General features: G+C 41.9%; 1 protein-coding gene across 2 annotated transcripts in view; it reads left to right on the top strand.

The window, feature by feature from the left end:
• Nucleotides 1-25017, top strand: part of ADGRL3 (adhesion G protein-coupled receptor L3) — a 487040-nt gene that overhangs the window by 268620 nt on the left and 193403 nt on the right. For both annotated transcript variants that reach the window (XM_053975251.1, XM_053975252.1), the window contains exon 5: nucleotides 19352-19461. In XM_053975251.1, coding sequence (XP_053831226.1) covers nucleotides 19352-19461 — 110 coding nt within the window. The remainder of the gene's footprint in view (nucleotides 1-19351; nucleotides 19462-25017) is intronic.

Raw genomic sequence — 25017 nt, forward strand, 5'->3', positions numbered from 1 at the left:
AGTTCATCATTTTCCAAGGGAAAACAGTGCCTCAAAGATATTTGGCTGTGACAACTCTTTGTATTTAACTGCATTGATAAGAAACAATACAGTGGTTGTTCCTGTGGATGCATGTGTGTCTGAAGAAACATGGAGACTGGAACAGTTCAGCCTTTGGAGGTAATAGTTCTGTATTCATCAGGGATCAGCAATAGTTCCATGGGAACTTTATTTACTGAGTCTTGCTAAGGATCCAGCTCACTAAATATGCAAGATAAAAGTATCTCAAACCTCCAGTGTACATAGGAGCTGATGACACACAATCTACAGATTGAGTGTTTTAATTATTCTTATTGTTTGTCCACATTAACCTGTGGTTTCTGGAACTGCAGTTTGATTAAAGTTCTTTGATTAAACAGATGAGTTGACAAGTCAAATGTTCCTTGCAGCCATCTGAATTATGGTATGAAATTAGGAACCTTTTCCTTGTTCAGTTTTTGTTCATGTTTTCCACCCACAGCCAGGTGGATTTTGGATCACTCAGTAGGGACCTAAACATATATCGGAGGAGAAACACTTATGCAAGAAGGAAAAGCACCAATATCTGTAAAAGGGAGAGAATGGAGTTTCTTAGTATCTTGTGCACTGTAATTTATTTTTTTTTAATTGGTGAAATAGTTACAAATTTCCTAGTTCCTTGTTTAACATCAAAAAAGAAAAAATTAAAAAGTCAAGCAGAGGCCTTGATGAATAGAAATGCTCAGTCTGTTTAGGCTGAGTCTGAACAAAGTTGTCCAATTCCCTTTGTGTTGCTGTAATCAGGATTTGCCTGAAATGGAGTGAAATATGGGAAGAAGCAGGCAGTGTGAGAGAGGATTTGGAGTGGGTGGCGAGGGATACTCCAGCTTTGTGCCTTTGTAATTATGCTGTGAAGTAATGCGGAGGGATAGTCTTAGGAACAGATGTTTAAGGATGTATTGGCACCGCAGGAATCTAAGTCTGAATAGGATTTTCCTGACATGAGGCAGAATCCTTAGAAAACACCAGTGGACACAGATCTGCAGGCTGCTCTGCGCTAGATATTTTGCCAGTGCAGTTGGTTAACAGCACAGGAAGAAGTTGTGCCATACCACTAGGACTCCTAATTTCAGCACAGACCTGTCAGTAAATAATTTATTTTGCCTGGGTAACTGGCTTTACATAGAGGATGAAGAAAGCTCTGCCAGCAACAAGCCCTCTCTTACCAGCCTCATTTACTTCATGAGGTTGTTGCATAGGTTTAGTTTGATTATGGCTATGCAAAAAAGAGATTTTGATGAAGCAAGAATTGTTTTTATTAAACACAAATACTAAACCATCATCATTTGTGATACTTCTAATAGAGACAGTTAAAGTGATTTGCTGGCTTAGTTCCCTGTGCAGACCTTGAACAGAGGCTGACTCCTTCAGAAAAAATTCTCACTCTCAGATGGCACAAAGGTCCTGGATGCTTCCCTGATTTCAGAGCATCATTTTGAGCGTCAAGGCTTTTACCGAGTCTGTATGCTAGACAGTGAACTCATCAGGTCAGGGGTGATGTTTTAAAACCAAGAGGGAAGTTTGGTCCCCCAGTGGGATCACTGGATTGATTTGTAAAAATAATTGTCCTTGTTGAAAGAGGTTATGTAATGAGAAGTCTGATCAGATTTGATCAGTGTACAGCTATATTTAAGTGACACAGTGATGTCAGATCACCAGTGCTGCTGAGCAAATGTGCCATGTGGCCCATTTTTTACTTTCTCCTCTTAAAATTTATAGATGAAGGTTCCCCCACAGGAAGAAAGAACTTTAATTTTTCTCTGTTTGTCTGCAAATTTCACTTGATGCAACAAGTTCCAGGTGAGCAGGCAAAATAACTTTTGCTCCCATGTTTTTGTTAGGTGCAACCATGCTTTAGCAGTTACATCATCACTAGAAAGTGCTGACCGTTTATCACATCCAAGAGGAATGGGAATAAAAATCTAAAGCAGCCTATGATCCAGTTTCTTAGCACTGGGCATCCCAATACCCCTTAGCACAAAGGTGATCACAGGGGCAAAACCACAGTGGGTTTGATTCACTTCAGTGTTCCTGCACTGGGGGACTGCAATAAATGCTGCAATCGATATTGCTATTCCACTGTACAAACAGAACCTTACCAGGATGAAATTCTGTCCTTGGAAACAAAGTGGGCATGGATTTACTCACCTAGTCTGTAGTGCTCTTAATTTTACTCATGTGAGTAGCTGTTCTTGGCAGGGGCGTAATAGGGTCTACACTTGTGGCCTGCAGAAATTATTATGCTTTTCCTGTAGAGCTATCTGCCTTCCCCTGCCCCCAGTTTCCACTGGAAACTGCCTTGTTTGTCACAGGTCATTCCACATCACTGTGGCTCACCAGGGAAATGACAATAATTCAAGTGCTTGGATATGGATGTCAAGCTTTTCTCTCCCTGTTGTTTCGTGGCATGACTGATGTTACTTTGCCTTGCTTGAAGGCAGTAGTTAAGAGGGCAGGATGAGCAAAGCTGTGATTGCATGACGTGTAAATATACTTTGGCTAGTTCATTGTTAATACCATTCCAGGAGTGGTGTACAAATACTTCAAAGTGGAACAAAGGGAAAGTGGGGATGAAGGAGGAGCAGGGAAGGCAGAAGAGAGCAAGGTCAAAACACCAGTAGCTGCCCCTGGCAGTGTTTGACAGCCTCATCAAAAGCAAAGGACTAAACTGATCTTGAAAATATTATCCCTAGATGGTAGAACATGCTGAGAATTGCTGCAGCAACAGCAGGATGTTTGTATCCTTATTGTCATTTCCATTTTATTTTTGCTGATGAAGAGAATACATCTACCGTCTCTTCTACAAATAGGAGTTACTCATGTACTGTACTGGAGCCTTGGGAGTCTCTGAACTGTCTTTCCAAAGCCTTTACTGACACTAAATCATCTTGGCAAATATATACAATCAAGAAGAGAAAAGGATGAGGCTGGATATGGTTTGTTAGACACACCAAGGAAAAAGGCTCAAGATGCAATCCTCTCTGCATTACAGAGAGATTGCAAGTATCTCTTGAGAGCAAGTATCACTGAAGTTAACGCAAGTTAGTAGTATGGTGTTCAAAGAGGAAAGGGGCCCAGGCGTTTACTTTGCTAGGCACAGCAGGTCCTCTAAAGGACAGTGCTGTGGTTGTGTATGCATGCTCCAGCTGAGTTACAAATGGGCTGTGTAAGCCCCAAGGGCCACTCCTCCAAGCTTCCCATGCACCAGCTGGGACAAATGCAGACTGCAGCTTGTGGGGAAGGAGAGGGGAGAAAAATGGTGACATCCTATGGTGAAAACCATCCTATGATTGACCTGGAGTGTTCTAGTCCACTTCCTTTTTTTTTTTTTTTTTTCTTTTTCTTTTCTGTCTCTAGCATCACTTGGAATTAACTAAAGTTGTGGGTTTAAATTTGTGTAATTTACTCTTTGTTGGAGACACATGTTAGTCAATTAGGAGCAGGTAGAAACTAAACTGATTGTCGCTCTTAACCAGGGCTTGTATCAGCTTAACTAAATTAGTTTAATTAAACACTACTGCATTCCTCAGTGCTCAGAAACAGTGCTTGTACATGTGTAACACTGAAGGTGCGTGTGTGCTGAATATGTATGACATCACATGCAATCAAATTTCTGAATAACAACTTGCATATCTGTCTGGGCATTTATACCTTGTCAATTACTCTGATGTTGTGTCTAATGGGGAGATGAAAATCCCTCTATAAATGCAGCTCACTGCTTTGGCGGCTTTGCTGACAGACTAGTAAACAACTTCTATGCAGAGTGCGATTTTCTAGTTTAGGAATGGAGCCACTTAGATTAGAACTCAGTGTTTTAGTGAGAAATGTCTAAAACGTTTACATAACCTATTTACATATGAATACAAACATTACAGGCTTTATATTAACAGCTCTTGTTGTTGCTCATTACTATGCATAGAAAAAGACATCAGCATTTCTAGTAGTGTCTACAAAATTATAAATATGTGATAGAGTAATTACTGATTTGGAAATCCAAATTATATTAAAATTATTGTAGCATCTGTGTCTCCAAAAACCTCTCCATTTGTCAATTCTAATCTTCTATTGCTTAGGCAATAAACATGAGTCTGATGCCTATTTACACAGTTTTTTATGAATCCCACCTGCCCCTTGAAATCTAAAAAGAAAGTGGAGGAAGGAGTGGTTTGATATCAAGATACCTGAAATTGGTCCATAGCTATTTCTCTCACCTTTACTTTACCCCACACCCACAAAAATACAAGAATTGATAATAGGTGTTGCACATTTATCTGAAGCGGCCAGGAGCTGCCAGGAAGATCATTCTGGAGTTGATTAGATTCTGCTCACACAGTAAAAAACGCCAAGGAAGTTCCTCCCAGAAAACAAAGGGATCAGTTCAGGGCTGATCCTTTACTCTTTTTACTGCAGCCCTATTTGCGTCAAATAGTTATGAAGGGCCAGGGACACATTTGGTGTGCTCCATGGCATGAGTGAGCGCCACTCAAGCCTTACTGTGGTGTCTGTGATGCAAAGCAGAAACCAGGCAGATGTTATGGTGTCCTTCATTGTAACAGAGCTTTACAGCTTTACTTCCAGAAGAGACCCTGTAGATCTCAGCAGGTTCGGGCAGCAGATTTCCCAGGTCACTAAATAGTTATAAAAGTAGTATGTGTGTGTATATATACATATATACATATATATATGTTTTTCTTCTGTGGCTCTTAAAAGACTTTGCAGGGAGGTCAGTGTCATGCTTCCAGTGGTGCGGAAGAGCAGCAATGTCCCACATAAGGTTGCTGTGCCTCACAACAGAAATCTTAGTAGGGGCTCCTTTGCCACTTCCTGTCGGGGCTTTTGGCCACTGGCAGACACCACCCAAGGGAATTTATTAATGGCTGATAAGTGGTTATTTGTAGGAGTGTCTTTTTCCAGGTTTTTTGGTCCTGGACCAGAATTCTGGCAGGCGGAATCAATGGGAGATGATTTGCTTGGAAATAATGTGCTCCCTAGGCAAAGCAGTTGCTGATGTCATGGGTGCTCTGATAAGCTGGGCATGGATAGACATTGTCACGCTGACCTTTAAGAGGGTCTTTGGGAACTGATCCATGTTTTCCCCCTTGCTTGATGATGGAGAGTGAATGCTTCATCTGAAGTGGTGTGTTTTCCCTGGCAAGCTTGTCCCAGTTTTAGCTGAGCCATCCATGATTCCCCCTGTGGCTTTAATTATGGTGCTGCCTCTAGTTGTCATCTGTCTTTACACCTTCTACTTACACCACACAGGGACTTCGAGGCTTGTGTATGCATAGTTACAGTTGCACAAGATGAAATGCTGCTGTATAAATAAAGCATTCATCACACCTGCAAGGCAGGTTTGAATAAAATCCCACATAGTTTTACTGCATGAGCAATGAAAGATCAGAAATGACAAATGGGTTGACAAATGGTGTGCTGTGCATAAATAGCATTATTTATTTGCTCAGTTGTGTCAGAGTGAGTGAGGTGAGGCTTGCTGGTGTTTTGAGAGAGTTGTTAGAGCATTTGTCAAGGCAGAGGCTGCAGGATCAAGCCACAGCCCCTGGCCGCAGCAGGTGAATAGCCATTAGGTGGAAAACTAAAGAGTCTTTTTTCCCAGGCTGCATGGTTGCAGGGAGTGACACATAGGATGAGACTGGTTGGGACAGAGAAAATTTCCTGGTTGGTCAATATTTTAGGGTTTGTCTGTCAGTCTGTTCACAGTGAACTTTCTCAACCCTGTCCATATGTCTGTACTGGCTAATTTAGTACCATGAGGGGCATTGGTTATTTATATATGACATTTCAAAAAGCCCGGAGTAAGATGAAGTCTGCCAAAAGCCCAGATGAGGGAAAGCCTCATATTCTCAACATTTGGAAGAGAATTAACTTTTGATGTATGCACTGAGAAAAAGAAGGGAGAATTTGGATGCCACCTGTGTCTTAACAAGCAATTCTTGTTTACACTAACAAAGAGAATAAAATGTGGTCACTCACCTATTATTTCACTGCAATCAGGGTTAGCAGTAGTGAATATAGAGAGTTCTATTGACCCCAAAGGTGAGTTGAGATGTCCTCACCCCTGACTGCGTATTCTTCAGCACCTGAGATCTGTTCCCCACTTGCCCCTTATTACAACCAAACTGCAATATGGACTACCTAAGTACTGCAGGATTTTAAGTCACCATTCAGAAAAAGCAGAGCCCCTTGCAAGGAGAAAAGGTTTGGACTTCACCAACATAAGGGTGCTTTGCTACAGGCTGGAAACTAAGTCTTTACAGCCATCCATGGAATTAAATCCAGTTTTTTCAGATCCACAGAATGGAATCTGTGGCAGTAAATTACTTCAGAGAGCAGAGACAAAGTAGCTGCAAGCATCATCAGACCAGCGTGCTTGGCACTAATGGTCCTGACGGTGTGCAGACTTCAGAGCTTCATGTGATTTTAAACTCTGGGAGGTGTCATGGCATTATTAACAGCTACTTGCTGTGAGATGCTGAGCTGATGCAGGGGCCACAGTGTTGCATGACTGGGGGAGTTGCTTCTTGGTGAGTGCCTGTCACCTCTGTACCCATGCCTTTGTCTCCTGGAAAGAAAAGGGAGCTTTATGAATATAAATGTCAATAGGGCACATGTGGAATTGGATGTGTCAGAACATCCAGGAGTAACTTCAGGGTCACAAGCACCCAGCAAAGAGTTCAATAGGGCCAAAAGCCAATTGGCAAGTTACCCTTGGCTGGGAAACGGCGTGAGTCGGTGTGTTCAGAAGTTTTCTGGTCATGGTGCCAGTGGTGAAAAGCTGTTCGAGCCATGGGCTCCGCTCAGCAAGTGATGCTTTTTGGGTTTTCTCCCTCCCCAGGGAGAAATTTTCCCATTACTTCACCAAAGTTTGTCTGAGCATCCACAGTCAGTTCAGTGAAAGTCCAGAGAGTCTGAGTAGCTGGTTAGTGTTTTTTGTCTGGCACTTTGCAGTTTAAGTGCTTGCTTTCATTACTTTTACAAAGCTGAGGACAGATTTTTCTCCTCAAAACTGGATCTTTTGGTAAGTCAGAGCAGAGGAGCTGTTTTTATGAGGGCAGGAGGAGGGCAAGACAAGCACTTTAAGGGAGAGGGTGGTTAGGATATAGCATGTGGCTGATAATCCTGTAGAGAAGTTGGGCAGAGTTACAGTCAGTGAGTGTAGGTCACATGTACGGCATGGCCCTTTCAGGAAATCTTTTCCAATCTTTTAAAACCTTAATATTCCAGGCAATCCTTGGGTAGATGGTTTAGGGGAGTCTTTCTGATAGCATGAGCTGGTGAAACTTCACATGTTCTAGTACAGGAGTACCCTTGATTGTGCACTCCTGCTACCCAGCTCAGACCCTGTTAATGGTATGTGGTGCCTGTAAAGGACTGTTCAGCCTCTGAATTTCCTAGGATGTGGATCATTCCTGTGGGCAACTATAAGGCCAGCAGCATGTTTGGGTTTGTTTGCTTTTCTCCAGGAACAGGTCGCTTTTTTGCTTGTTGCAGTAAAGTGAATAGTTGATGCCTTCCTCCTGGCAGTGCTGAAGCACTCATGACCTAGCCCATGATGTGGTTGGGAATAAACCATGTTGCTCAGGTGTCCAATAGGTCTCCTAAGATAACAGGGCACGTATCAGTGGCTGTGGTCCTCTCCACCCTGGTGACAGCTGGCAGAGAGAGCTAGAGCCCCCCAAGGAGCATTAATGCATGAAAACATCCTCCATCATCTTAGCCTTCAAATGCAGGCAGGAGGAATGTGATAGTGGGAGCTATGCTCTCTTGGGAAACCCTACCGACAAATTTGAGGGCTTTGCATGGCAGAAACAGTGCTTCTATTAAGTAACAGAAGCTTAATTAAGTTTCTCCTGAATGTAATAAAAAACACAGCTGAATGTGGATCAGTCCCAAGTAATTGTTTCACTGCTTCAGCAGCTGTTTAACTAATGCTCCAGTGTTAAATAGGAATGCTGATGCTGATATTTTATTTCCTTTTTTTTTTTTTCTTCCCTGTTTTGGAAGGGGCTAAGTTGTCTCTTTCTCAGGGGACTGTGAGGTTAGTCTTGGCCCTTTGAACCTAATTAATCAATGACGAGGCTCTTCCAGGGCTGGCTGTGGAATTCTCTTTTAATTGCTCACTCGTGCAGTCATTTGTTTTGTTTAACCTGTGAGGGATTAAACTCGGTTATAAAGGTCCTTGCTTCTGTTGTAGAACAACTCCAGCCATCCAACAGCAGGCTCTCTTCTTTATTCCTGACACCCCCGGGGATGGAGCAGGGAGAACTGGAGGGGCATCACTCCTTACTCTCCCTCTCCACACTGCCTGGATACACTGGTATTTTTGTGGGCCCCTCCATCACTGCCAGTGAGTTTCCCAGGGTGTCCTCTTGGCAAAAGGAGGATCATTAGCTGTCAGTATAACCCAAGAATTCTCCAGATATCTCCCTCGCTTTCTTTCATTAAGTGTGAAACTTCAGAGACAGAAACTTTAATGATTTTCTCTGTGTGTGCATGGGTGTAATCCTGTATGCTCCACTGGGATCCTTCTGGCATCCCATATCTCTGAACAGCTGTCAGGCAGCTCAGATTCTTTTCCAAACTGCCAGTCTCCAAAAATAATTCCTTTTCTTCTCAAGTATGGAATTTTGCCCTTGAGTCAGAGAGTCTGTGCAAAGCAAGGGCAGGTTTCAGTGACAAAGCTGCCCAAAACGTTAGGGTCAGAAATAAAATCTTTTAAACCAGTTGGGGTGGTGACCAGGGCTGTGAATTTCCAGGCTACAGTGAGACTCTGCTTTCTCTTCCAGCCCCAGTGAATTGTTTTGAGACATCGTATTTCTTGTAATGGTTGCCATTACCATTCAAAAGAAAGCGAGATCATTTTAACATGTTTCAAAAAGGGATGTTAAAATTTATCTCCCTTTTTATTAGATCCACTGCAGCAAGGCACCCAGTGGCTTTAGAAATGTAAGTAATGAAAAGCAGAGAACAAATGTTAACTATAGAAGTGATTTATGGAGACATCTGATGAATTTATCCTGCATCTTTACCCTTTCATCCATCTCCCTGGACTTCAGCTAGTATGTCTGAGCAGCATCAGTCACATATTTTAAATCTGACTTGCCAGAGACATGCTCCATGCTCTGGAATGTGGATTTCCCAGTTTTTGTCCCACCTAAGGCTCCCATACAATCCCGTGCAGGCTTTTTTTTTTTTTTTCCCAATGGGACTCTCTGGGTTAGATTACCAAAGTAGGCACTCTGTGACACAGCCTGCTGTCTGAAAAATGCTTAATAGCTGTCAGCTTCAACTGCTCCCCATGAGAATTGAGGAGTCGCAGGCCATGCTTTAACAGTTGGGCCTTTTTGTAGCTCCTCTAGAAAGAACCGAGCTCTTTGGAAGAATCCAGCCCTGGTGGGAGGCAGAGGCTGTCTGGAAAACTTGGCCTTTGTGTTTAGCTTCCTCAAAGGAAGCTGTCTTACGTACAGTGAGTGTAATTCTTTAATTCTCAGGCGGGTTCTGTATTATGAAACAGTGAATCCTCTACTAACAAAGTATTTTCCACATAGTCACAAAAAAGACTTGAGGTTTTGCAGAAGCCCTGTTCCTCCATTCCTACCAGCTGTTGTCCTGCAGATGTTCAGACACCTTTTCCTATCAGACTTTTTCTCAAAGGAGTTTTTTTAGCCAAATCTCTGGTTTTTTTAAATATATGTTTTAAAGTCGGATAAGGTATGTAATGAACAAGTTGTGTTCCTTTCAGGATGGTGACCAGAGGGTGAGGAAGGAGAAGAGCTGGTGGGCATATTTAGCTTATGATGGATGGATGGATGGATGTGCTGAAAACTGCCCTAGGAAGGACAAGTGTGGAAGGAATGGGGGTGTGAGAGGGTAGAGGTGTGTGATTAGACTTCACCCAGCCTAGTGCCTAGCACAGTGTAAGAAACCCTCTCTGGAGCTGCTAGGCATATGTTTTTAAAAACACTTCCTTCCATCCCTTCCTATGTTGTTGCATGCAGCCACAAAGTGTTCAGTGCTATGTTTAGACATTTTGAGCAACTTCACAACTGTGGTTTCAATACATTTGATTTGGCTTCCCCCCCCCCCCTTACCTTTTGCTTCTGAATATGCTTTGGTTGGGCAATGCAGAGTGGGGAAGCATATGAAGGTTTTGTGACACTGGGATTTCTCTGGAGCTGAGAATCAAAGTGCAGGCTGCCTTTATTCAAGCTTTGTGCTGAAGATCAAAGAGGCAGCATTGGTTGTGTTGGAATAAAATAAAAAAAGAAATCACTTTTGAATATTGAATAACATACTTAGTTCATTTCAGGATTATTTTTTGAGAAAATTTGTTTTGTTTCTGGTTATTATTTTTCTTGCTTTAATGCCTGAGGCACAGAGAGGGCCAAGTCTCCTTTGCACGAGGTGCTGTACAAAATCGGGAACCATGAACAGATTCTGTATTAATAGCACATGATGTGGCAGGCTGTTGGAGACTGTTTCTTTACTCACTAATACTATCTTTTTGTCTGAACTGCTTTAGCCATGGTGCTAAAGTCACAACCTGTCACATGTTGATCCTGTGTTTCATTTGGTCAGGAAGCTTACTGTACTCTGCTGCCTCCCTCTCCCCCCCCCCCCCCCAACAGGCTGAGGGCCAATTGCCACCTAAACTAAAATCTATCGACCTTTTCTTAAAAATCACCTCAGTATCGTGCTATTGGCAAGAGCAATGAGGAGAGATGTTGCTCTGGGTTATAGAAGCAGAAGTGCCTTTGGTTCACTCTTTAGTTCATCAGGGAGTTGCCCAGCCTTGACCTTCTGTGCTGTTTGGACGTGTTCATTTTTGTTTCATTCACTTATTATGTAAAATTTGAGATGGAGTGCAGTATAAATTATTTTGGTCCCAAACATTTCTTTAACCCTATTTGCAGAGGTGAAAGGCTAATACATTAAACCTACCAGCCCATGCATACAGATTACTTCAGCCCCTTCAGAGACAATATTCTCTGATTTCAGTTTTATCTTTTGCAGCAATTGTTGAGTGGCTGGGATGGGGGCACTGGGTGGTGAAAGTAAATGGCAGCAGTAAAGTGACAATTAGCAAAGAGGGATACGGTGAAAGTAATACTGGATTTTCCTTTGAAAATAGGGTGGAATATTTATTTACGATTTTTTTTCTTAATATATTTAAAACATTTATAAGTGTTCATGTTCAAATTTGCTTCCTGCTCAGCCAGTGCTGAGTAGCAGGTTTGTACCTCACAGTGCTACAGAGCTGCAGCACTTTGGTGTCAGGCAGAGCATTGCTCCCTGTGCTGCAGGCTCAGTGGACATGCAGGTAATGGTAGACTGAGGGTCTGAACACACTTCAGAGCTGTTGTAGAGAAAAGAACCCTTTTCAGCTTGCTCTGGCTATCCCAGCTCTGGGTAGCTGCACTAAAGAAGAAAAAAATGGGCTTTAACTCACATTAACTTGTGTTAAAACAGCAATGAAGACAAAATAATGTGGAGCTGAAATTCAGCCCAGATCTCCCTTAGCCTTTAATTTGACCTTCTAGCCCTAATTAAAAACCAGATTGTTTTCTGTTCACAGTTATTTTAACTAGTGTTAAGTCTGGCTAAACTGATGAGCCTTTTGTTGGTTGGTTTGTTTTAGGTGTTGGTTCTCTTCTCCAGGTACCTCGACAGTGTAAAGTGTTTTTTTATTAGGCTGCTACAGAAGTTTATTGAGTTGGAAAAACCAGAGTACCTGTAAAAGGGCAGATGCAGTTCTTTAAAAGATGAGCTTTACAGTCTTAAGGCCTGGCTGGTGTGGTGATTAGCCCTGAGGACCCTCCAGTAATGTTAGCCTGCATTGCAAACCTGGCCTTGCTTGTGTCTTCATTTCCCTGCAGCTGGAGCAACACTGTGACTGCTTGAGATGTGCTCAGTGCAGATCTGTTTTCCATGCTGACCCAGACTTTTTGTCCAAATACACCCGTTGTGCTGGGGCACATTGTTGTTTAGTTGTTTTTTCTTTAAGGATGAGAATTTCTTTCACCAGGCTTGTTTCCTGTAGCTGCAGGGGTGCTGCACCCTGGCACATGGGCACGGGCCGCTTGGCAAGCTCACCTGTTGCTCTACACATTCATTGCCTTTGGGGATTCCACCTCCTCTCCTCACTGTGCTAATTGCAAGGAGATGGGATAAAAGAAATCCAAGGAAACAATAAAATGTAAGAGATACTACATGACAAAGCATAGAGGAAAAAGCTTTTGTTGCTTGGGGGAAACTCTCATTTGGAGGTTGATGATGAATCACATCACCCCCACTGGCAGGTCCTGCCCTAGACCTCATATTACTGGCTGGGGGAGTCCCTGGCAGCTCAGCAGATAAACCATGTTCAGGGGTGCCCCAAATTTTTTATTAAAAATTCTTAAGTCTTGTGAATTTGCTATTAAATGCTTCTTGTGAAATTTTAAGGGCCTTATCAATGAGTTGAAACAGTGCAATTACTTTTTTGTTTTTTACTCTGTAAAACTAGTATTTAATTTATTTCCAGGACCTGTTTTCCTTATTGCTCCCAGGCTCTCCATAACATATCAAGGTAGTCCCTTTGGTGACCTTTGCAGCTCATATTTGGTTTGGCTCTGCAAGATTTTTCTGGTGTTTTGCTGGCTGGGGTTTTGGGGTGGTTTTGGAGGCTTGTTTTCCTTCAATTTTCCTTTGTTCAATATAAAATAATATCAAGGGGGATGAAATAGGTTGGAGCTATAGAAAGAGGACTCCTTTTCCCATCAAATTTTATAAGATTTTGCAATAATCATAGCAGTTTCTCATTGGCATTTCTGCACAGAGGCACTAGGGGAGGCTGCAATTAGAGTGCTTTGCCTCATCCTGTATTAGTTTGATCACATAAGAAGCAGCCTATCTGACAGCTCTAACACCTGGATAATTAAAACCTGTCAATAAAACAACAAAATGTACTGTGTAGTGGGACTCGTCTGTGCTAGCATTAAACACCGCAGATAATTATATTGCAGCAGAGGTTGGAAAGCCAGCCTCTCAGTGCTCTGAAAGATCAATAAAAAGGCCCATTCATAATAAAAAAAATGCTAGAGAAACTGGATTTTCATCTCCCTGTCATTAAGGTTTTAAGGTTTTGCAGAGGCAGAAAAAGATTCTGTTGAGGAATTGAGGAATTCTTTGTTTCTGGAAGCTAAACAGGTGACGGACTTAGCTTCGCTTTTGTGCAGCACATTACTGAAAGCAAATGTACTGAACCCAAGTATTTTTTCGAGGCTTACAAATCTGTTTTCCCCTCTCCCATCTCCACTGTGCCTCCCTTCTCTGCTTGCCTTGGTTTTTTTAATTTCCCCCTTATTTCCAATCCATCACGTGAGCTCCCCTGTTTAGTGGTATTTTTCTTTGCTTCCTGTTTACTTTCTCCAGTTTTTTGGTTTGGTGTTGTTTTTTTGGGTTTTTTTTGTGGTTTTTTTTTTGGTTTTTTTTGGTTTTTTTTTTTTTCCTCTTGGCTCTTCCTAAAGGACTGATTTGGAAATATCATATAGTGACAGGGGAGAACACACTCCTGGCTAACTTACTTGCTGTGACAGCCTCTTTCTTAAAGCACTCATCCAGAGAGGAGATTTTTGTGTGCAAGGGAAGGAAAAGGATGTCTTACAGCATCGCCATGAAGGATAATGAATTAAGTCTGTCTGTTACTGTAAAACCATTAGAAAAGCATAATAGACCTTGAGGAAGAGGCTTAGATATTGATGTCTTGGCTATATTAGTGTGCCTGGGCACACAATGGCTGCCTTGTCTTTACAGAAAAAAATAAAGTCTGTGTAAAGTAGGTGTTTCAGCTGAGGGCAGAGAGAAAGAGTGCCTTGTTTTTTTGGCAGCCAGTGCTCATGAAACACAGGTGAGTGGTTTGGTTGGCACACATGGGCATTAAGGATCCCTTGCTGGAAGCTGCTGTAGGTGGAGGGTAGCACCAGCTATGAGCAGGGTGTGTTAGCAGAGCATGGGCTGGATATGGCAGCTCAGTACATGCTCTACAAATCTAAGTTCATGGATGTGAAGTTTTCCCATCCTCAGGATGTTTAACACCCAGTCTGGACTCTGACAATCTGTGGATTCAGAGGAGGTAGGTGGCTTCCCCATGTAGTAGCTTCCACTGTGCCATGTTCACAAGAGGTTCTGGCATTGCAGAAATTGTTGCTTCATCTCTGAAGGGCTTGTCTCTGGAGGATAAGAAGGAGGGTGTGTTGGGATGAAATCAATGTTTGAGCCTCTAGGCTTGTTGTGGAGCCGTGCATGGATTCTCTTTGCTCTTCTCCTGATGTCCCCAGCACAACAGATGCCTGTCTCCGTGGTTTAGGCATCGGTTTATGTGGTCCCCTCCTAGGTGGGGAGTTGGAGGACTTGCTGGTATTGCATCTGCGATGATTAATGCTGAAAAGCTTTTGTTTGGGATTGATCTTTTATTTTATGCTGCCTTTGCATTTTTGTTCTGGCAAATGTATTGCCACAGACATGTCTAGCCTGATGATGTTGACATGTCTATGCTTTAAAGGTTTCTGGAAAACCTGAAAATAAACCGCCAAACTATTTTTTTTCCTTTCGTTGTCTCTTGCTAAATATATTAACAATGTCAGCATCGAAAAAAATAATTAAAGATATCACAGCAGGAATAAGCAGCTGTTTACGTCTAAATTGTTTCTGCTTTGCTATCACAAGATGACCCTGTCACTTAAAAATCACTAAGATATTTCCAGGGAGAAGAAATTGCAGTTTGCTGAAGGGGAATGAAGTTTTGGTGTTGTTTTTAGTTAAAGTCTGAACAGAGTTCTAAGCAGAGTTGAGCCCTGCAGCCGGTCCTGAACTCAAATGTTTCCTTCAGTCCCACTGCTATAAATGCAAAACAAATGACGTATAAAATACTGTTCCTGTTTCACATTAAAACTCCTGAAAGTCGTTTTCCACTGGAACTGGGAGAAATTCTGCAAAAATAATCCATGTTTTCTGTTACAATGTATTTGTTATACTGGATTGGCACCTTGCTTCCAGATTAAATATTTTTCCACATATCTAGGTAGAAAGACAGAATGGGGAACTTAACAAGTAGGAATAAATGCAGCTGGAAGGAATGCATAGGGAACCCCCCACACACTTTTTTTTTTTCTTTCTTTCTGTTTGGTTTTATTTTTGTCTTTTTTTTTTTTTTTAATAATCTTGCAACTGCAACAATTTACACTTTTCCCAGTAGAGTGATTTTTCCTCTCCAAAACATAGATGTGAATAACATGAACTTAGGTTTATTAGATGATGGATGCTTAAAGGCTGCCAAGTACCTTGGACTGACTTTTCGGGGGGTTTGTAGTATTCTTTTTTCCTGCACATACAGAAAGAGATGAGCATCAGTGGCTGAAGTTGGGCTGAAAATGCTGATCTTGGATTTTGCTTTGGTTTCTAGTCTCTTGGTTGGTCTTGCTGAGCTGAGTGGACACTCTTGGTTCAGAGAAAGTGTCCACAAACCCCAGCAGCAATTATGGAAGTGGCCCAAGACATGGAGAGGGTCTTTGAGAAGCAGTGTCTACTCATGTGCCCACCTTGCACTTCAGGGCATAACAGGAAAAGGAGAATGATGGCAGATAGAAATAAGGGCTGCAAAATAAAACAAACCAGCACACACACAAAGAGATGACTATAAATTTCTTGTCAGATTTCATAATAAACAACAACAGGGTGAACTAAAAACACTTGAGGGGCTACTTCAGTTTTCCTGTGTTTCCAGAACATTTGCCTTTAAAATGCTGTTTCTTTAATAGCATAAAATTTTCTATCTGGTCCCCTAAAATTACCAGAGTCCTGTCACAGTCCTCTTGTTTGCTTGGCATCAGAACATATGGAGAATGAGGAAATACTCCAAGAGGTCAGGGATTGCTGTGGAAAAGCTGTAGCATGAGGGCAATGATGGGGAAAGAAGTGATTTTCTTTGAAGGAATTGATGAATCAGTGCTAGAAATAAGAGGTGCTTGTGTAAAGGCAGTAATAAGATATATAGATGGGTGTGAAAAAGGTGACTGTATTTTTCTGGGGTTATGCTAAAGTTATGCTATAGCCAGCAATGCAAGCAGTTCCTGCATTATTGGAGAGGAATCCAGTGTGATGCAGAGCTACGTGTATAGCTAAGGGAGGTGTTTCTGTGATTGCCCAGTAGAGGAGACAGATTCATACTTACCAGCTCCATATCAGCTGCTGCAGTGCTGGTTCTCATTGCAAGCTGTACCTCCAGTAGCTGGCAAAGATCTTCCTTCAAGAAAAGAGAGAAAAATTAAAAGAAAAAAGAAGGGAGGGGGAATGGAGTGAGGTGGGCAGTGGCAGACAGGACATGACAGAAAAAAAAAAACAAGAATAAAAAAAAAAAGATAATTGCTTCATTTACTGGAAAGGTCAGTACCCAGCACTGAGCCTCACAATTTGCAGGAGTTTGGAGCAAGTATTGCCAAGACCCAGGTGCCAAGGAATCCCAAGATTCCATGTAAAATCCAGTGGTTTACAAGGAAAAGCTCATGGCCTGGTTTGTTGAAAATGGAGTATGGCATGAATATGTTATGGTTTTTCTCCCTGTAATTTTCAAGGCTACAGATTCATCATCTTTTACATATCTCCTTTCCTGTGTCACTTTTTGCATGTCACTTAGTGTCACCTGGGCCTTTAATCTGTCTGGAAAGAAATATGACAAAGCTGAAGGGACCAAGAAGCTGTTGTAAAAGGGATAAAATGCATGAGCGAAAGCAGAGCAACCAGAGCTTTAATGATGAGTGGTTTTTACCTCTTTCTCCCCTTAAAATTTCCATAGCCTGATGTCTGACAGTAATACTTCATCGAAGATTAGGTTTTTTAGGTATTAGGTTTTTTCCTATGTTTTTTAGTGTAAATTGCTGTCATACCTTAAGTGTGCTGGAATGACAAACCTGTATGTTTCACTCTGGGATGATAAAAGGAGGCTCAAAATGCCAAGTGCCAGATTCTATTTTGCTGCCCATAGGAAAGAAGTGTGAAAAAGAGAGGAGGCTGAGTTCTTCTGGTTTTCATTCTTTTAAATTTGTTTTGGTTTTTTGTTTTTGTTTGTTTTTAATATGAACCCTTTTTTTTTAGTTAATTTTGTGAGGTACTTGACACCACGTAGTATTTGTGATTTTATTTGGGAGTTTTTCATTTGGTTTTCTGTGTTTCCTCCCCAAAGTGGCACTGATAATTTGATCTCACCTTCTTTGAAAGTTCCTGTGTTTGGTAGACTTTGCTGTCCCCTATTCCAGGAAAGTGTAGGGGGGCTTCAGGATGTCCCAGAGTTGGGGGGAAAAGCTTTTGCATTTCTGTGCATCCTGCATTCCCCATTCAAACCCTTGTATCATGAAACTTTTAGTGTCTTTGGTGATATTGCAGAAGGCAGCATGCATTTGAGGAGGTTAAAACCGTGCTGTTCACAGACAACTTTCCAGGTTGTGTTTTCACTTCTGTTTTATGTGTCCAAATTCTTGCATTAAAAAGAAAGGAAGGAAGGAAGTGCTTGACCATTCAAAGCAAGCGTTTCCTTGCAAACAGAAAGAAAACACAACACAGATGAACCCTAAATGTGTTTGCTCCTCCCCCCACCTCCAGTTCCTCATAATTCTGGATCTTTACTTGTGATTTTGAAAGGGATCTTTGATCCATTGCTGTTATTCTGTGTAATGTAGCCAGTGCTGTCCCTTCAGCCAGGAAGACTATTGATTAGACCAGTGAAATTGCTTTTTGAAAGGCACATTGAGCCCATCAAAAGGATTTTTGTTGAAAGTAAAATTTTGGATGATGTTCAAAGCCTCTCCTGGAAAACTGCCCACTTGCATGGTCTGGGCTACCTGTGATATCCCAGCATGGCTGAGGACAGTTATCTTTTTTTGTTAAGAAAATTATTTTTCTGTCTATATAGCAGAACTAGTCACTTGCTGTGATAACTACTGTCTTTCAGCTAGAAAACATGAGAATGTCCCAGCCCTCTGGATTATCTCATATCCAGCCTGATGAGGAGGCATATCCCCTCTTATTATTCTTTCCATAAAATTAAAGAAATTATGGAGCTTAAGGCAGTCGCTAATGAATCAATTTTAATTTATAGGGTCAAATAAAATCTGCATTAATGCTGACAAACTGTAGCTTCAGGTGAACATGAAGCATTTCTACTGCAGACCTAAATTAATTCTGTGCTGGATGTTGCAGCTTCTGCCAGAAGAGCGGGAGGGTCAGGGGTCCTACTTCACATCAGAGGAGGCAGAATCCTAAAGAAAATAAATGTAGTTGTCTAGCCCTTAGGAAGTCTATTTCTGGCATGCAAAAACAGAAAAATCAAAGACTAATAATATTTTTTTTCTTTAAACAAAGAAGCAGAAGATTTTTCTCTATATAATCACTGTTTGCTAAATATTTTTGCATCACCAATTGTACATTAGAGGTGTTTGTCCCATGAAATCAGAGGCAAATGTGGGTTTCTACACATGCACAAGTCAGTCACCCATGGACCCGTATATGCCTCAGGAAGAGCATCTTGCAGAACCCAACCTCTGTGTGTGTGCTCTAAAGCTGGAAAAGATGCTCACTGCTGCAGGGAGGGTCATTCCTTCTGTGTGTCTTCTTCATGGAGAACAAGCTTTTTGGAAAATGTATCTCATTCGAGGAGATGCATCCATGCTGGGCAGAATAATGGATTAAAACTTAGCCATCTGTGCCTAATGCAAGGCACAAAAGTGAATGATCAGACTGGGAAGTTTCCCTAACAGGCCTTGTATGAAAACATTATTTTGGTTTTTAGACAGTTTATTTGGTGATGTTTTTTTCCTCCCTCTCAAGTGTTGTTGTTTCTAGTCTTTGCTTTGGCTTAAGCAGTATTATACAAGATAACTGGTTTTGTGGGAACACTTCATAAAAATGTTGCAAACATATTGTTATGTCTGCTATAAAAGATGCAATGATTATTTTTTGCCACCATTGTTGGTTTAGTCCCTGCATTTTGTTTGGTCAGGATGCTGGTATTAAAGAAATACCTCCTGGAGGGAAGGGTTGTGCCACCGTGCCTCTTCTCTTTTGGTAATAAGCTGATGAAGATGTTGGTGTTGCCATCAGCCTCTGTGTGCTCACTGCTGAGCTCCCCCAGGTGATGCTGAAGTCCTCACTCCTGCATCTTTTTGACACTGCAGGGGCCACTCAGCTTCTTGTTCTGTCCTTCTGTCTGGTCTGTTTTCTGACTCTCATCTTTGTTGCTTTCCAGGTGCAGTAATCGGACCCAGTGTGCAGTTGTTGCCGGCCCTGATGTGTTTCCAGACCCATGCCCTGGGACGTACAAGTACCTGGAAGTGCAGTATGAGTGTGTCCCTTACAGTATGTATCCTGATATATTTGCACTTGTTATTTCAGTAGAGATTTATTGTGGAGATTGGGACAGCCTTGACCTTGTCTCTTGCTGCTCAAGGGCAAGTAAAGCAGACCATGTGCATCATATGAGACTGAGCTGATAAGATATGAAACATGGTTCTCTGTGTCAGGTTTGTGCTTAGGTTAAAAATATCCTAATAATGTTTCCTGTGTTGTACAGCATAACAGTAATGTATCATCTTTTGGAAAACACTTGGGAAACCCCATTAGAGAAGGCACGCCAGAGGAGTGAAGCACTATTGCTGGCTTACAGCTTCTCTTTACAGAGGTTTATGCTTGTAATCTCACAGTAGTGTGCTTCGACTGACCTATGTCCACGTAATTGGTGGCATTTGATAAGTGCTTTAAATACAGTATTGTATCACCAAGGAGGTAGGAAACTATTGTTTTGGGTAATTTGATGTTTGATCGTAGAAAAATACTAATTTATAAGCTTCCAAAGTTATGAAGGCAAATTACAGGCAAGCCATTGAGACTGAACTTTTGAGGGTAGAAAGCCAGTCACCTGAGATGACAGATATATGTGCCAAGTGGGAAATTCAGAGCTACAAAAAGTTGTGTACACCAGAATTTCTTTTCTGTAAAAGCCAAATTTGTTACGTGCGGTTAAGGTCCTACTGCCAAAAAGGGTGTACCTGAAAAAGGAAATAGCAATAATATGAGAAGTGCACTTTTTATTAGCAGTTGTAGAGAGCTGAGTGGTGAATAACAGTGCCATTTCCAGGTTTTCAGGCCAAAGCTTATTGTAGCACACTCTCAAAATAATAAAGCAGGTATGGGAATGTATGCTTTCAACCCACGGTGTTGTATTGAGAGAGCAACAGGAGGCATCAATTTGCTGAAACTCAGAGTTTGGCTTGAGGACTAAGACCATCTTTGTTGCCTCAAGCATGGGCTGCAGGAGAGCAGATGTGGCTGAGCAATGACAGGCACCCTGTCCAGAGAGGAAACAAGAGCTTACAGCCCCTGGGGTGGTCCCCATCCCTCAGGCAGGAGGTGGCCACCTGCCTGCTGCCTCAGCTTGGAAAGACTATGTGGTGGTTGGTTTCTGTGAAACTCCAAGACCACCTCTCTAAGTAAAGGGGACCTCTCTTGTCCGAGTCTCTCTGTTGAGAGACTTGGATACTATGCTGGCAGCAGTCTCAGTGTGTCCATATTTGATTTTTCTAAACAAAACTGTGAAGCTTCTAAATGCAGCAATGGAATACTTTTTATGGGGTGAGCTATTAAACTCACGGAAAGATTGACATCAGGGCTTAGGATCTACCCTATGAAGCAGAATATACTCCAAATTATAGTTTAGAGTTATTCCACTCTAAATGAGGCTTTTCATTTCAGAAGCAACACTGTGCATGGAAGGGGTTAGGGAAGACTGGTTTCAACTTATCACAGCAGGTTGTATTTCCCTGTGATTTATATTTGCATGAGGGTATGCTGTTCCCTCCAGAGACTGGGCTGTTAAAGTAGTAGTCATTACCTGCTACCCCTCCACAGCCTTTGTTGCACATGAAACAAAGAGGAATAGTGGTGCCTTATGAGAAAGGCAGTGTGTCAGTATTACACCCCAAAGTGTTAATTTGCCCTGCGTACAAGATGTAGAATAACTCATGTGAGACGTTGCTCAGTAGCAAATGTACAGTGGGGATTGAGTATTTTTTAATTATCTGAATGTAGGGAGGAGAAAGATGACAACTGACACTCTGCCTTTGCAATTAAGGTAGGAGATTTGATGGCTGTTTCCTTCATTTCTTTATGAATCAAATATAGTGCCTCTGCAAGTAGAGTTAGCGGGGAAAGATAAAGAGCGAGCACATGATGAAATAGGATCTAGTCTTCTGAGGTTGTTCTTGTTGTGTGTTATCTAGGAAACTTTGGGTCAAATCTTCATGTGTTGTTATTTAGCGTAGCACCAGTGAACTAGGTTGTGTTTAGGTAAACTGTGTCCTTTCATGTGCTGACATGGAGTGGGAAACCTAGAGCTCCATTTTATTCTTCTCCTGCCTCAGTCTCTGCCTGGCTTTGTTGCTGCCTCTATTTCAAGATTAACTCTATAGATGTTCCCCACGGGGGCCCCATGAGTGTCCCATAAGTGAAAGCCATCCAAGTGATGGGGAACATGTCAGCTCTGGGCAAGTATGTCAGCAGAGGCATGTCTGGACCAAAGCCACGCCTGGTGGATGAAATCTGTTCCTTCTTTTCTGCCCTGTTATTGTCAGAGGTCAGTTCTTGTCACTGAACCCACATGCCTCAGCCCTTGTGCAGCCAGCCTTTGGTGAGTGGTGGGGTCTGCCATATGGCCATCTGCTAAAGGAGCACCTCAGTTGCATGATAAAGGAATTAATATTTCAGCAGGCAGTTGTACTTGTGTGCAATTCCAGCTTGCCTTTGTCTGGTTGGTTGGGTTACTCCTCACAATTTCAAATTATTCTTTATGGACAGAGAGTGGATTTACCCAAGTGTTGGCTGAGCAGCAGAAGGGAGGGTGTGCATCTCAAGAGGAGAGGGTTTGGGAGTCATCTTTAACAGATGTTGTTAGGACTGACCTTAGGCACTTGTGCTCAGTATAGTGCTAGTTTATATGCTCCCCCAAAGAAAAAATTTGGAAGATTTAAAACTCCATTCATTAGTCTGTTTCTCTTGAGATTTTATTATTTATTTCTTAACTCTTCCACCACTAGATCATATCATTTTCTAGAGGAAAGCATCCCCCTTTTTTCTCAGATGGGGGAAATACAAATGTTCTCTAACTAGGTAGCTCATATATTGTAAAATGTTCTTTACATTACCCCACACACTGCATTCCTCTGTATTCACTAGAGATAGCCCTGATAAGGAGAGTTTTATTGGGCTGCAGTTACTCTCTCCATGTACACAAGATGAGGGATGATTATGCAGATAGCCCAGTCCTCATATTCCTGATCCTGTAGTTGCTTTATCTGGTAGCAGCAGCCTTCTGCTAGAAGGGACAGTCATTCCAGGACATTTGGGCTTCTTAGGTTGCCTTCTGACAGTGAAAAGTAGGTGATATCAGCAGGTAAAAAGATAGCAGACCTAATTTGTCAGGCTTCACTGGCATCAGTTGTCCTATTTTTCTGGTATCAGAAAAAAATCATCCAAATAATTTTGTCTTTCTCAAAGTAGGGCTTAGCACATGGCATGTCTTTCTCTTAACACTTGCTTTAGGTACTGCCGCTTCTGAAATACTTAATTTACTACTCCAGTTCTCTTAAATTGTATTTGCTTTTAATAATTACTGACCAAAAGAGATTGTCCATGGTTTTCAACTGAATATGTACTACTGCAAACCTGCAGTCTGCCATTACCAGAGCTGTGAACATGTTTCATTGTGGAGAGGTGATTTGTGCTGTGTTTGAGAATGAGAAACCTGATATGGTGAGGGTCCCCTTGATCCAGTAATCTGTTGTTTCCTGCTACATTCCTTCCCTCTGCCCTTCTCCCTTTACAGAGCAGAGTTAAATGGGTAATGGGAACAGCAGTGGTGGAGGTGGTTTTGTAAAGCTAGGTCAACACTCTCATTGCAGAAACACTTCACTGTCATCTTCTGGTGCTTGTACAATCCTGTTGTCATGGTGCCAGTACATCTAGGAGTGAAATTTTTCTTATTTCACCTTTGTAATATGCTAAAGGCCTTCCTGTTTTACTCATGAGCCAGCACAGAAAGCAGACAAGTGGTTTATTCAAAGCTGTACATGAGACCAGTGGCCAGCAAGAGAACCCAGCTTTTCAGGAGCAGTGGTGTTGGGAGAGCTGCCCAGCTAGTTGTCACTCTAATCAGACACACTTTCTATCAATAACATGATAAACCCAAACCCACCCTTTATTTTTGCTAATACTGCCTCTGTATGTGTGTGACACTTTACAGCTCAAAGCATTCATGTTTTAGTAGTTCTGCAGGTATTTCTGAGAAAGAGGAATAGAGTGAACAACCCACTTGAGGCTCCCTTTTCTCTCACATGTGCTCCGTGGGACATGGCAGTGGCACTGCCCTTCATGGGTGGCACTCCAGATCAGAAGAGGGGGAAATTCCAACATGTGAGCAGCTGTTGTCCACTGGATTAGACTGAAATTTAGGGATTGTCTGCATTTAGTTTTCATTTAGATTTTGAAAATGGTATGAGTTGAAAGCACCAGAGGTATTTTGGAATGCTTTCTTCTGCTCATTTCCCTGTAGAGACAACCTTACAGGCTTCTAAGGATTCAGCACAGTGTTGAAAAGAGGATTTAGGTGTATCTGAGTCAAATTTACCTTCAGTTTATCCTGAGCTCCCAGTTCCCTTAATCTATAAGTTTTGGAGGTCACAGAATAACTTGTGCACTGTTGTCCTTCAGAAGCAGTCTGGTTTTTGAACAGGGAGTTGGAAAATTTAAGCTATGGTATAGGGCAAAGTGCCAAAAGGGTGGTGACTCAATGAGGACAAGACCATTGCTGCATTGATGGAAAGGATGGCAGCAGCAGGAGGGTGCCTCGGGCATGGCATATCCCACTGTGATGATAACCTGCCTCACACCCAGGCCACCAGTCTTCCATCAGCTTTTACTGGGGAGATCTGTTCAAAGGGATGTTTCTTACAAGGGAAAAATACTCGTGGCTTCCAGGGAAGGATGAATTGTTCTTTCTTTCCATTCTGTTTCTTTCTGTGTGGGCTAATGTGAAGGCACCACACATCTCTGGTGCTTACAGAGAATTTCCTTCTTCTTTAATACTAACAAGAGAAAGGAAAAAAAAAAAAAAAGAAAACAACACATGAGCATATTTCATCCTTTATTTTCTTAGGACTTTTTTTCTTTTTAAACGTGGAACTGAAATCACATTTCCCAGTTGCTGTAGTGATGGAAGAAAAGGTCATAGCCTTGCTAGAAAGATTCCTTTTATTGCTGATAGAAGAGTAGATGGGCTCACGTATCAATAAAAGTTAGGGATGGTAAGTGTGATGTGGGAACAGAATTCAATAAAGTTTTATTGTATCACAAGTGGACTGAAATGCATTTAAAAACATTACATGAAGGTGCACAATATCTGCTCTGCTGGACCTTAGGGCCAGTGAATAGACAGATAATTGAATAATGACATTTTTAAGAGAGTACAAGCACTAGAAAGCAAACTGATATTTTCATTCCTCTAACATTGCTAGTAGAAGGGGAGAGAGGGAGAGAAGATGGGACAAAATTGCAATCTGAAAACAGTTTAATGAGACCACTTTTCCCTAGAATACAATTCTTAATTATTTCTGGAGTGCTGTAAGGCCATTATGTGGCCTCTAGGTTTTCCCTCTGCGTTTTCTTGCTGCCTCTTCCATCGGTTGAGAAGGCAGTGTTTGCCCACTGAGAGCAGTGCTGTGTTTTGTTAAACAAATGGACTAGCAGCTTCTCTGCTTTTCTTTTTTGCCCTGGGTTTTTATGTTTGCTTTGGTTTTGTTTTCTCCCAAGAGAATTTGGTCCCTCAAGGCCCAGCAGGGAAAATGGTAAACGTTCCCAAAGGAT

The sequence above is a fragment of the Vidua macroura genome, chromosome 4, assembly GCF_024509145.1.
Source record: "Vidua macroura isolate BioBank_ID:100142 chromosome 4, ASM2450914v1, whole genome shotgun sequence".
Lineage (NCBI taxonomy): Eukaryota > Metazoa > Chordata > Aves > Passeriformes > Viduidae > Vidua > Vidua macroura.